We start from the raw sequence: 14,095 nt of genomic DNA on the forward strand, positions 1-14,095 counted from the left end.
CTCTCTCTCTCTCTCTCTCTCTCTCTCTCTCTCACACACACACACACACACACACACACACACACACAGGCACGTATGCACACACATACACATACACGAATGCACACATTTGCATGCTCACTCTGAAAAAATACAAGCAAGCTAACCCCCCCCCCCCCGTGTTGTTGAGCACTGCTTTGTATACCTGCCTGATGCTAACAGTTGATACCACCCCTCTTCTCCACAACCTTGCAGAGTAACCTGATACATTCCCTGGGACTGAGCCACCATCTGATCACACTGAATTTCATCATCATCTCTTTCGGCAAGCAAAGTGCAAGGTCTTCTCTGAAAGTGAAGGTGACGGACACCGACTTCGATGGGGTAGAAGTCCGAGTGTTTGAAGGTTCTCCGAAACCGGAAGAGCCGCTGCGACGCAGCATCATCTATATCCACGGAGGAGGCTGGGCCCTGGCTAGTGCAAGTAAGTCCCTGCCACTGTCAGGGGACGCTGGGAGGGGCATGATTACTGTTTAAGAATGGGACCCAGGGTTCTCCTGGAGCATCCTGGTTCCTATGTCGCCCTGGCCACATTGTCAGTGCCTCTTTTGTTTATATGGTTATGGTCTACAGAGGTTTCTCCTTCCTTCCTTGTTTGTTTTCTTCCTGTCTTCCTTCATATCTTCCCATCTATAGCACAGGGGGTTGAAAGCATCGTTTGTGAGACAATGGCTCTACAGCTGAGCCCTAGCCCCAGCCCTTGTTGATTTACTTTTTTTTTTTTTTTTTTTTAAGATTTATTTACTTATTATATGGAAGTACACTGTAGCTATCTTCAGACACCCCAGAAGAGGGCATCAGATCTCATTACGGATGGTTGTGAGCCATCGTGTGGTTGCTGGGATTTGAACTCGTGACTTTTGGAAGAACAGTCACAGTGCTCTTAACCGATGAGCCATCTCTCCAGCCCGGTGATTTACTTCTTAGTGCTGATTGCTTTGAAAGTCTTTTAGAGCTAAGAATGTAGCTTAGATGGTAGAGTGCTGTGTGGCATGCACAAGCTCCCATGATCTAAATCATAGACTTACTGTAATCCAGTGATATTAGCTTTCTGTATGAAAATAAGCTCACCTTCATTTTACCAGAAGTCACCACCCTTACAAGCACGTGAGCTAGTTATCTGTAGCCGTGATCAACTAGATTCTGAAGGATTCTTCTTACAAAATAGAGTGGACATTGCTTAATACAAGGTAACTCAACATGAGCTTTTGAAACCCAAAGAGTAAGATACCGAAAGTATGCAGCCGTTAAAAGAAAGCACAGTGTTTCCAAGTGAGGAGGCCTTTTCTTTGCAGTTGGACAGCTCTCAGGAGCAGAACCAATTAGAAGCAGCAGGCTGTCTAGTATTGAATCATGGGCACAGGCTGTCTCAAAAGCTCAGGGCTTCTGCCTGTAGTGACCATGACCTCCTTCCTCATCCGGAGTCCAGAGCTTTTGGTATTCTCCATCCAGAAAACCTATCGACAGGCTGGAAGACGGCCCAGCAGACAGAAGTGCTGGCCACCATGCCTAATGACTGAGTTCTATACATGGGGACCCACGTGGTGAAAGGAGAGAGTTGACTCCCAGAACTTGTTCTCTGACCTCTGCATAGGCGTGGTGGCACCCCAAGATACACACAAATCAAAATGTAATTTTAACAGACTATAAAGAAAAAACTGTTCAAACTTGGTCTCTTCCTTTATTATGTTTTTATCTGAACTTTTAAGGCACAAAATATAAAATGTACAACTCTCTCAGAACTCCATCTCATTTAGCTCTATACCCATCAGGTATTCTGTTATTCACTGGCTTGTTCCCGCTGATTATGTGAGTTTGTTCAAAAGGTGACTTTTAGTGCAGACACTCACAGCTGTGGGCAGACCTGGACTGTGGATCATCACTGTATCAGTTGGTTCTTCGTTACTATGGCAAAATACTGAAGCAACTTAAGGAGGAAGGGATGGAGGGAGAGAAGGAAGGGAAGGGAGGGGGGAAGGGAAGGGAGGGAGGGAGGGAGGAAGGAAGGAAGGCTTTATTTTTTTTCTTTTTTTAAATTTTTATTTATTTATTTATTTATTATTTTCTTTATTTACATTTCAAATGTTATCCCGAAAGTTCCCTATACCCCACCCCCACCCCTGCACCCCTACCCACCCACTCCCACTACTTGGCCCTGGCCTTCCCTTGTGCTGGGTCACATAAAGTTTACAAGACCAAGGGGCCACTCTTCCCAATGATGGCCGATTAGGCCATCTTCTGCTACATATGCAGCTAGAGACTCGAGCTCAGGGGGTACTGGTTAGTTCATATTGTTGTCGAACCTACAGGGTTGCAGCCGCCTACAGCTCCTTGGGTACTTTCTCTAGCTCCTCCATTGGGGACCCTGTGTTCCATCCAATAGCTGACTGTGAGCATCCACTTCTGTGTTTGCCAGGCACTGGCATAGCCTCACAAGAGGCTGCTATATCAGGGTCCCTTCAGCAGAATCTTGCTGGCATGTGCATTAGNATCTGGGTTTGGTGGCTGATGATGGGATGGATTCCCGGATGGGGCAGTCTCTGGATAGTCCATCCTTTCATCTTAGCTCTAAATTTTGTCTCTGTACCTATAGGAAGGCAGGCTTTATTATAGTTTACATTCTGAGGGTACAGTTCATGGTGGCAGGAAGGAAGGCCATGGACAGAAACATGAGGTGGCTTGTTATATTGTATCTACAGTTCTATCATTGTTGTTGTTGTTGCTGTTACTTTTTTCTTCAGTCCAGGAGCAGGACCCATGGATTTCTACCACCCTGACTCAGGATGGGTCTTCCTTCCCCAGTTAACAAGCCTAGAAACTTGTCACAGACATGCCCAGAGGCGATTCTACATCTCGTAAAATTGACAACCAGTGCTAAGCATTATAGTCACTCAGGTGTGCTAGATCCAAAAATCAATAAGATAGGGTCACTGCCTTGGACAGATAGAGTCTGTGGCACCTGACATGTGTCAGGACATGTGTCATGTACTTGGGCTAGCCAGGAATGACCTTAAACTTCCCATTCTCCAGCCTTCACCTCCTGAGTGCTGGGATTACAGGTGTCTGCTACCTCCCCCAGTGAATGTGGTGTTAGGTTCAAACCCGAAGCTTCATATCTGATAGGCAGGTGTTCTACCAACTGCACTACATCCTAGACTGGTGGGTTGGAAAGTATCGGAAGAAAACATAAAAAAAAGTCAATCCTTACCTCTTAAAATTATATTGTTCCCGAGGGCATTTTAGTTTCCTTTCTAGGAAATACTAAAATTTCCTAAAACCCTGCTTCTCTGTTGGTGTAAAGAAACTCCCCACTTCTTTACATTGGTAATTTTCCCCAAATCACAGAGAACGAGGATGTTAAAAGCATAAAATCTTATAATTCTAAGGAGGAAACTGCTAATTTGCCGTGATTTATCTTGATAGTGTATATTTGAAGAACTTCAAAATCAGAATTAATGTGGTGTGTTTCATATAGCCCAGTATGAAATAAATGTTCAGTAAGTTAAAAACATATCCAAAACTCGCTCAGTACTGATTTCCTGTTATAGTAATTACATTTTATCATAAAATAGATTTAAGTTTTGCAGTTGAGTGTGTCTGTTTGCCTTTCATTCTTCCCTCCCTTTCTAACCATCCCTCCACCCCTCCCTGCCCTTCCCCTTCTCTTCCCTCCTTCCTCTTCTCTTCCTCTCCCTCTAACCCCTTCCTGTTTTTTAGTTGTTTGGGTTTTGAGCAGTCCCATGCATCCCAAGGTATGGCCCACGGCAGCAGCCTTGAACCCCTGATCCACATACCCCTGCCTCTCCGCTCCTGAGATCAGAAGCAAGGGCCACACACTGGGATCACATGCACTTTTCGGTGTTTGTTGCTATTATTATCTTAGTCTAAAAGCAATCCATACTCTGCAGTGTATGAGAGTGGACAGCCCGAATGACCGCCTTTGTAGTGACTCATTCTTCTCTCTTAGAAATCAGCTACTATGACCAACTGTGCACAGCAATGGCTGAGGAACTGAACGCCGTCATCGTTTCTATTGAGTGAGTAGCTACCACTAGTCACAACTCTCACTAAGACTTTGATTTCTTCATATGTGTCCATGTCTGGGTGTGGGTATGTGCACATGAGTGCTGGTGCCCACGGAAACCAGAAGAGTGTGTTAGATCCCTGGAACTGGAATTGCAGGTATTTGTAAGCTGCCCAATATGAGTAGTTGGTACAAAACTCTGGTCCTTTTTTTTAAAAAAATATTTATTTATTATATGTAAGTACACTGTAGCTGTCTTCAGACACTCCAGAAAAGGGTGTCATCTTGTTACGGATGGTTGTGAGCCACCATGTGGTTGCTGGAATTTGAACTCAGGACCTTTGGAAGAGCAATCAGTGCTCTTAACCACTAAGCCATCTCTCCAGCCCCAACTCTGGTCCTTTGAAAGAGTACTAAGTCCTCTTTATACTGCTGAGCCATCTCTCCAGCCTCCAATAGTCATAATTGTTATTAAGAAGAAATTCTAAGTAACAGTCTAGTAACTTAGTAAGAAAAATAAAATATAGCATCAAATGTTGCGATTACAGATGTGTGTGTCTGCATCATTGTCTTTGAACTGGGCTTTGAAATCGATCATACATCGATTTACTTTACTTTAAATATTCTGCATTTGTTGTTTGCCCGCAGTGCAACTCAACCCAGCACCTCATATATGCTCAGCAAGTGCCTGCTACTGAGCTGTATTCCCAGGCTTTTTAAAATGTAGTCTTGTAAGTTTGACAGAAACTTTTTAAAACTAAAAATAGTTGAAATTTTAAAGAGAACCTTGTTGACCACCAGTTAAGTTTCTATAACTCTCGGAGATAGCACATATGCGCAGCAGACATTAGACATGTAACTAATAGTAAGCCTTGTGATGGGCTGGTCTCTGCTGGCTCTCTTAGATGACGTTGTCTTCAGCAACTCTGAAGTCACTGAATAAGTTGACAGCTGTTACCATGGCAACAGCACATCTCATCTCTGAATCGTGCCAGTGTGGTTCCAGTGCCTTCAGTCTTTGACTTAGTACTTTCCTTAGATTTCCCTTTATGAAGGCCCTCCTTGACAGCTACATGGGAAACCTCAGCCGCTTTCCCCTGTTTCACTCTATCTCTGAAGCCGTCTTCCGTGTTCAATGGGCCATATGTTTAATCTATCACATGTTTGCAGTAGAGAATGCACATGGGGGTAGTGGGGATTTTTGTTCATTGCTGAATCCATTGTGCTCAAAAACTTCCCAGCGCACACAGGGAATTCAGTTATTGACTGTATGATGGGTGCCTAAAGAGTCTGAATTTCTAAATTCTCTTATGACTCATCCAGGGTAGTATAACATGGTGACTTATGCACGTGGTCTGAGCATTTGGCTAGAGACAGGAGAGTTGCTATGAGTTCTAGGCCAGTCTGGTCTGTGTAATAATTTCTAGGGCAATCTGGGCCCTTTGTTTCAAAACAAGAACAGCAACAATGACAACAACAATAGCAGCAGCAGCAACAGCAACAGCAAAACACCGAAACCAAGCATAGGGGAGCTGACTGGGTAGATGAAGTGTTTCTGTGCAAGCATAAGGTTGCTTCATATCTCCAGCAACCCCCACCACAAAAACCCAAACAACAACAACACAAGCTGACAGGACCCAAAGGACAGATGTGGCCGCGCATGCTATAATTTCAGTGCCGAGGATCCTGGAGGCTTGCTGGTCAGCCAGTGCAGCTGAATTGCTGAGCTCCAAGTTCACTGAGAGCCTTATCTTAAAAAGCTGGGCAAGGAGCAATAGAGGAAACACCCAGTGGTAACCTCTGGCCTCCTCACACACAGTTACAGGAGCATGAAGCAGCGCACATGTATCACACACACACACATGCATGCACACGCACACACACACACACACACGCGCACACACACATACACATGCATGCACACGCACACACACACATACACATGCATGCACACGTACACGCACACACACATGCACACACACATGTGTGCACTCACATACCCCTCCACTCCCACACAGTATGTATTTTACTATTTTCTTCACAGAAACAACCAAACAACCAAACAATTGAGTCATTCACAGGCAGTCAGCCAGCTAAGTAGACACATGGGTGGTGTGTGGGACTGACCCCAGGCTAGAAGCTTTACAGGTTCCCACACCTCTCTAGTTATCAAGCCTAGATCGAGGGAAACTGATAACAGCCACACAACCACACAGGGAAAGCTCCAACTGCTTATATGAACCCAGGCTCATCCAGTTCTCCCGTTCCTCTGCCTTCCTCCCATTCGTGGCTTTCAACCCCCTTGGCCTACTGTGGACCTGAGGTGGGATTAAAGGTCTTTTTTTTTTTTTTTTTTTTTTTTGGTTTTTTGAGACAGGGTTTCTCTGTGTAGCCCTGGCTGTCCTGGAACTCACTCTGTAGACCAGGCTGGCCTCGAACTCAGAAATCCGCCTGCCTCTGCCTCCCAAGTGCTGGGATTAAAGGCGTGTGCCACCACGCCCGGTTTGGGATTAAAGATCTTTCCCTGGGACCAGAAAACAAGGAACCTGGGTTCCCAGCACCTTATGGAAGGCTGCAGTGTGAACACCAAGGAGATCGGGCTGACTTGGGATGGGGACAGATGTGTCCAGGGATCAGTTTAGACAGTTGGAATAAAAGGGCCTCCGGTGTTCAGCAGGGAGTCCTCCTGCTGTAGTCTAAGTGAAGAGATGCTGTACTGAGGTATCAGGCAGTTCTACCCTGTAACAGAAGCCTGGGCTCACACAGTGTGACTAAGGAGGCTTCCATTCTACCTCAGATTTAGGTGTAGTTGCCTTTCGTGGTTCCATGCTTTTCTGAACCTGCAGCCAACCTTCCAGATCTCTGAGGACTCTCGAGTGAAGTTCAGCGATGCAGGAATCACTCAATAAACAAACTGTGTCTTTGCGCCTGGGCCACTGGCCAGGGGACAGAAAGGCATTGAAGGAGCCAAGCCCTTAGAGCAAGACCCCGGAATGTGGTATTGAAGAAGCTTCAGGGGCCCTTCAGTGGTTTCTGCTACCTAGAGTTATTCAAAGGCCTAGAGAAGGAAGGCAACCGGGCTTGCCTCACTTGGCACACGGAGGAGCTAGCCTCAGCGGGGTCTTGTTTACCTGCCCTCAGTAACAACAATGGGCAGCACACCCTGAGCTCTTGCTACACACCCTTCTCTACCCCAGCAGTCCCTTGACTCCAGTGACACAGGCGCGTTACGGTTGAGTCGAGGCTTATCGTAGCACCCAGAAAGGTAGGAAAGATATGATCAAGATTTTTAGAAAGACCAGCCTGGTCTACAGAGTGAGTTCCAGGACAGCCAGGGCTACACAGAGAAACCCCGTCTCGAAAACAAACAAACGAACAAAAAAACCAAACAAACAAAAAAAAGATTTTTAGAAAGAGCTAAAACTCAGGTCGTGGGATTCGTATGCATGCGCTGCCTGTGCTGGTCTGCAGCAGTCAGGGACGGGCCTGGCAGCTAACTCACAGACGGGCCTTTATTTTAGAATGTAGGTAAAGCCAGGACCTCCTACTTAGGGCCGTCTAGGGCACTGTGCTGGCATCACTTACTAATTGTGCAGTGTGTATCTGGTAAATCAAAGGCAGCATATCTAATTTATCTAATATCTAATTTACATGGTTACATTATTATTTACATGGTTACATTATTATTTATATAACCTAGGACAATCTTTTTTTTTTTAAAGATTTATTTATTTATTATATGTAAGTACACTGTAGCTGTCTTCAGACACTCCAGAAGAAGGAGTCAGATCTCGTTATGGATGGTTGTGAGCCACCATGTGGTTGCTGGGATTTGAACTCAGGACCTTTGGAAGAGCAGTTGGGTGCTCTTAGCCGCTGAGCCATCTCACCAGCCCGGACCATCTTGTTTTTACCTTCACAGAGTAGGGTATTTCTAACACACTGCTGTTTAACCTTTGCCAGGATCATGGGACGTAAGGGACAAGAGAGATTCAAAGTGTACCTTCTTTTCAAAGGTACACTATGAGATAAATTGTTAGTTGGGGTTTTCCGAAGGAACAGGTCAATAGAGTAGATATGTATGTATGTGTATATATGAATGAATGTGTATGTAAAGAGGATTTATTAGAGCGGCTTACGGGCTGTGATTCAGGCAGTCCAACATTGACTGTCTCAACCAAAGTTAGCCATCATAATAATAAACCTGGATATTCTTGGTTGTCAACACACATTGGATGTTGGATAATATCAAATTCTATAGGGGATTCATTATGCAACCCTTTTTGTTGTGGAAAACATTCAAGTTTTTGCTTTTAATTAAATAATTTCTTTTACATTTATTCTCTATTCTACATAACCACATAACGTTCCACCCAATACTGGGAGAGCTTGAAGCTTTGCTGAGCTGAGGTTCCCGCCGCTAGTTCAGTTGCACAAGATGCTGATGTGCGTGGGCTTTGATGGTTGTCCTGGTACAAGCACTGGATACTTCAGGGCCTTGTTCTTATTCTCCATAAAATTTGGGGCCACGGTGCTTTTTTTGGGACACTGTGCTTACGTAGCTTTAGGTATGTGGCAATCTGAAAGCCACACGGTCACCTACCTCACTGTTAATCTGCCTTGCTTTGTTTTTCTCTTCCTGAAGTGGTTAAGTGGAGCTACGGGGAGGTGACGCAGGGGTAGACTGCTCTTTTCAAATGTGTGAGGTTCTGGGTTCCAGCCTCTCTCTCTCTCTCCACACACACACACACACACACACCACCACCACCACCACCACCACCACCACCACCACCACCAAAAACAGCAATAATTGAGAAGATCAGCTCAACTCAAAACTCCCTGAACACAAACCAAACAAAACAACACAAACCGAGACCAGCTCAACGCACGCTCACTCGGCCATGTCTGCCCCAGCCAGCATCAAACAGCATCACTCAATCTAACTCTACGGAGAGAAGCCTGTGACTGCTTCCAGAAGATAGACTGATTTTCTTTGCTGAAGCTAAGTTGCAAGGCGCTCCTTTCAAACATTCTTAGTTAAATTGTGTTGTTTCCCTGATGGCTTCTTCAAATAAAATCCCAAAGGGGGAAGAAATACTGAGGGAGGCCTTTCTCTTACACGTGAGGTCCTTTTGAATTTGAGATGGGAGGGGGGTGGTCCAGAGGGATGGCTTATTTGGCCAAGTATTTACTGTGCAAGAATGGAGGCCTACATCCCGTCCCCAGAACTCACTTAAACTGGAGAAAAGTACCAATGTGTAATCCTAGTACAAGGGAGGTGGAGGAATAGCTCCCAGGGCTCACTTGCCTGCCAGCCAAGTCTACCCTGTGAGTGCTAGGCCAGTGAGGAGCCGTCTCAAAAGGAAAGTGGGTGGCATCTTGAGAAGTGCCAGCCAGGGTTGACCTGTGGCCTCTGCGTGTATATGCACACACATACTTGTACCGTGAGACACATGTGCACACACAGAGCTATGCTGCGTTCACATTCCAGCGATGACTGGAAAAAAAACCCGTGAGCTGGGAAGTCTGGCCCCGCTGGTTCATACTGGGCCTTGCTGATCCCTCTTTAGTCTCTGCAGCTACACCAGGAGAGGAAGCTAGAAGCCCACAGTCTCCTGGATAGCCTGGGTTCCTTCTGTAGTGCTGTCAGACTGTCTGGACTGAGGTTAAGGGTGAGGTTTGCTTGTGAACAGGGAGAGGGGGTTGAGATAAGCAGCACCTGGAACTGGGCTGTCTCAGCCTTTACAGATAAGTCTCAGGACGCCATTTCCTTCTCACAGCCCTGGGGGACCAAACTTAGGACCTGACGCATTCTAGGCAAGTGTTCTGCCACTAAGCCTTTGTGAGCCTCTGGATGTCGCAAGCTGGGGCCAGCACATTGCAAGAGTTTAAAAAGACTTCACATGTGGGCTCCAAACCTCTTAAGATTTTTATGGATCGTCCCAATATGGATCTGATTTGTGGATTCCCACTGGGTGTGTCTGTTTGTGGATGCATGTGACAAGCACAGAGAGATCAAAGGACAACCACAGGTGTCCTTCCTCAGGAGCTGTCTGCCCAAGTACTCGGGCCAGTCTCTGCCTTTCCTGTTGTTGGATTAGTAGCACATACCACCGTGCCTGGCTCGTTACCTGGGTTCTGGGGATTCAAATCGGGCCCTCCTTGAGTGTCCAGGGCAAGTGCTTTACCCACTGAGCTATCTGTCTTCTCCCACCTTTTTGAGACCAGACCTTGTTCTGTAGCCAAGGCTATCCTGTAGCTCAGCCTATGGACCACCCTGACCTCATACTCACAGAAATCTTTGTCGCAGGCACTGAAGTGCTGGGGAGACAGGAGGCACCATTCCCTGTTTACTGAGTGTTTGTTTATCCAGTCAGTCAAGTCTTTACTCTCTAATGGCACCCTCCTTTGCTGAAGGATTGGTGGTCAGGGCGGTGTGAACACGTCCTGTTCTCAAGAGTCCCGGGTTGAAAGTGGAACCAGCAAGGAAGACTGGGCTCCTGTGTTTGTTCCCAAAGGTGCACTTCCAACAGGAAACAGGCAGCTCTTGATTTCCAGTACAGCTGTTGTCTGAACTTCTCCTCCGTTCCCTCTTTTCCGCCCTCCTTCTTGCTCCTCCTCCTTTAAAAAATAAAAATAAAGGGCTGGTGAGATGGCTCAGCTCTTCCAAAGCTCCTGAGTTCAAATCCCAGCAACCACATGGTGGCTCACAACCATCTGTCACAAAAATCCGATGCCCTCTCCTGGAGTGTCTGAAGACAGCTACAGTGTACACACTTATACTAAGTAAATAAATAAATATTTTTTAAAAAAGTAAAAATAAAAAATAGAGTCTCGTGTCGCCAAAGCTGGCTCTGAACTTGCTGCGTAGTTAAGGATGACCTTGCACTTCTGACCCTCCGTACTTCTGACCCTCCTGTCTGCCCTTTTTGAGTAGCTGGGTTTGTAGGCACGTGGCACCATGCCGGGTTTTATGTGGTGCTACAGGTGGAACCCAGGACTTCATGGTAGGCAAACACTCTACCAACTGAGCTCCATGCCCAGCCCCTACTGTTCGTTCTTTTAATAAAAAAGAACTTTGATAAAGGAATGCATAGATTGTTCCTCTCGTGTTGTCTCTATCCGAGAGAGAGCTTGAGCTGCGTATAATTATTAATTTATTTTGGATTTCCCCTACGGAAGATCTAGGTTCTCTAAACTTTGGGAGGATGGTAAGCCTTTTATGGTTTCCGTGATGAACTGATTGAAATTTCCTTGGGAGAAGGAAAAAAAAAAAAAACCCACCGGTATCTGGAAAGGCTGTGACCTTGTCTGTGTTGCACTGAATCTAACAGGAAGATGATTTCACTCTCCACTGTCATGCAACCTTTCACCCACCTGGCACAACCCGAGGTGAACGTTGTTCTTCTGCAGACAGCAGGAGGCATGGCTTTCAGGTTATGTTAGTTTTAAGGGACACTACTTGTTCCAACCATGTTGGACATTAGTGAGATTCCGGGTGCCAGATTGCCAGTCTCTCTGCCTTGCCTCCTTTCCCTGGTCACCGTAGTAAATGCTAAAGTAAGAGTTGGGGGCTGGAGGTAGAGTGCCTGCATTGCATGAAACCTGGTTTTTTTATGCCAGACATTTAACCCATGTCTGTAATTCAGGCACTCAGGAGAAGGTGTTCAAGGTCATCCTCAGCTTCGTGGTTTGAGGCTAGTCTAGGCTCCAGGAGACACTGCCTCAGCAAAACCAAGCGTTAGCCCATAGGACCACCGCTCAGTAGAACTGTCTGACATTTGACTAGTCTTAGCCTTTCTTTGCTCAAGAAATTTGAGGTGTCCGAGTTACAGTGCATTATTGTCAGAGCACTTGGGTGCCAGAAACGAGGGACTCAAAAAGTTATTGAAAGAAGTGTCATTTGGAATGAAAGGGAGGGGACTTTTGATGAGGAAATGATAGGGGAAAATCCTTTCCTTTCGGTGGAAACAGGAAGTGGCCTGGGGGGAGGGTGGGGAAGGGGGGTTTATGTGTTAGGCTTCTGACTCAGCTGACCTGGTGCAACACTGGGACTTCGTGGGGCTTTTCCTTTTAAGATAGATGTTGGATAGATCCAACAGTAGTGGAATCAGAGTATTTGGGGGGGGGGGGCAGGGCTCACACCTCAGTGCTTTTGAGAAGCTGCTAGCATTGGGTGAAGTGCAGGCAGAATTCAGAAGAAAGTGTGTCTGTGGTATATTTATCATGCTTGCTTGTTTGAGACACTGGCCTGCAACTACAGCTCTGGCTGGCCTGCACTTGCTGTGGCACTCAGCTAGTCTCGAACTTGTGTGTCCCTCCTCCCCAGTCTCCTCAGTGCTGGAGTTACATATGTACAGATTACCACAGTGTTAGAATTACATATGTGCAGATTACCACAGTGCCGGAATTACATATGTGCAGATTACCACAGTGCCGGAATTACATATGTGCAGATTACCACAGTGCTGGAGTTACATATGTATAGATTACCACAGTGCTGAAATTACATATGTATAGACCACAGTTCTGGAGTTATATATGAGCAGATTAGCACAGTGCTAGAGTTACATCTGTGTGCAGATTACCACAGTGCTGGAGTTACATATGTATAGATGACCACAGCTCTAGAGTTACATCTGTGCAGATTAGCACGGTGCTAGAGTTACGTCTGTGTGCAGATTAGCACATCTGGTGAGAGAGAGAACACGTTTTACTTTGGGTAAGGCTTTCTGTAGTTTATGGCATGCAGCTCAGGCTTGCCTCCAGCTCACCGCATAGCTGACATCGACCTTGAGTTTCTGATCTTCCTGCCTCTAAGCCCTACCTCTCCTGACAAGGAAAAGCATGGTGTTCATGCATGGTGATTTGTATGAGGAATATTGCTAATTCACCCAAATCATGTTGTTTGTTCCGAGACACCAAGAGTATTTACTACACAAATGAAGTAATGTGAACCTTCAATGTGTGGCAAAAAGGCAAAAACACATACTCACCAACTCTCTCTCTCTCTCTCTCTCTCTCTCTCTCTCTCTCTCTCTCTCACACACACACACACACACACACACACACACACACACAATACACACTTCTAGCTCTGAGTTGGGTAGGTGACACATGTTTTTCCAGTGCTTTCCAGGGACATAACTTGGAGCTTGAGCAGCAGACAGCAGGCACACTCCCTTGGTCCTTCCCTTTCTCTCTCAGGGATCACACACACCAGGCAGACGCTGTACCACTGAGAGCATCGTCTGCAGTTGCCCAGGTTGACTCTGAATTTACTCTTGGGATTCACTCTAATCCCAGCCTGGTGGGATTGCTGGCCTCTGCCACTAGGCCAGGCTGCCTCATTTCTTTAGATAAACCACCCATGAATTTCCTCCTGACTCTTAAGTTTTCTATGTCTTATAAATACATTTAGCTCTCTCAGGTAAATGTTGCCATACTGAAGTGACTGGAGTCTCACTGTGTTCAGTACATTCATTCTCCTCTACAGAAGGAGTATCTTTTCTTTTTATTTTAAATATTGATAATGTGGCAATCTCCTGAATTTCTTCATTTTTTTTAAAGATTTATTTTTATTTATACGAGTACACTGCAGCTGTCTTCAGACACACACTAGAACACCAGACGAGGGCATCAGATCCCATTACAGATGGTTGTGAGCCACCATGTGGTTGCTGGGAATTGAACTCAGGACCTCTGGAAGAGCAGTCAGTGCTTGTCTTACCTGCTGAGCCATCTCTCCAGCCCAGCAGTATCTTTCCTTACCGAGTAAAATTTAGGAATAATTTAGCTTGAGCAAAGGTGCCGGGTATGGTGGTGCACACTTTCAGTCCCACTGTCTGGGAGGCAGAGACAGTTGGTGGACCTTTGTGAGTTCTGAGCCAGCCAGGGCTACACGGTTAGAAGCAGTCTTTAAGAAAAGGGTTGATTACCTCACTAAGGATGATATCCTCCAAATACATCCATTTGCCCAAGAATTTCATAAATTCATTGTTTTTAATGGCTGAGTAGTACTCCATTGTGTAA

The 14,095-nt window shown here is 45.8% G+C and overlaps 1 protein-coding gene across 1 annotated transcript in view; it reads left to right on the top strand.

Annotated features, from left to right (window-relative positions):
• Nceh1 (neutral cholesterol ester hydrolase 1) overlaps positions 1-14,095 on the top strand; it is a 65,902-nt gene that overhangs the window by 41,467 nt on the left and 10,340 nt on the right. Inside the window, exons 2-3 of the mRNA XM_021197086.2 lie at positions 235-463; positions 4,007-4,076. Coding sequence (XP_021052745.1) covers positions 235-463; positions 4,007-4,076 — 299 coding nt within the window. The remainder of the gene's footprint in view (positions 1-234; positions 464-4,006; positions 4,077-14,095) is intronic.

This window comes from Mus pahari, chromosome 4, assembly GCF_900095145.1.
Source record: "Mus pahari chromosome 4, PAHARI_EIJ_v1.1, whole genome shotgun sequence".
Classification (NCBI taxonomy): domain Eukaryota; kingdom Metazoa; phylum Chordata; class Mammalia; order Rodentia; family Muridae; genus Mus; species Mus pahari.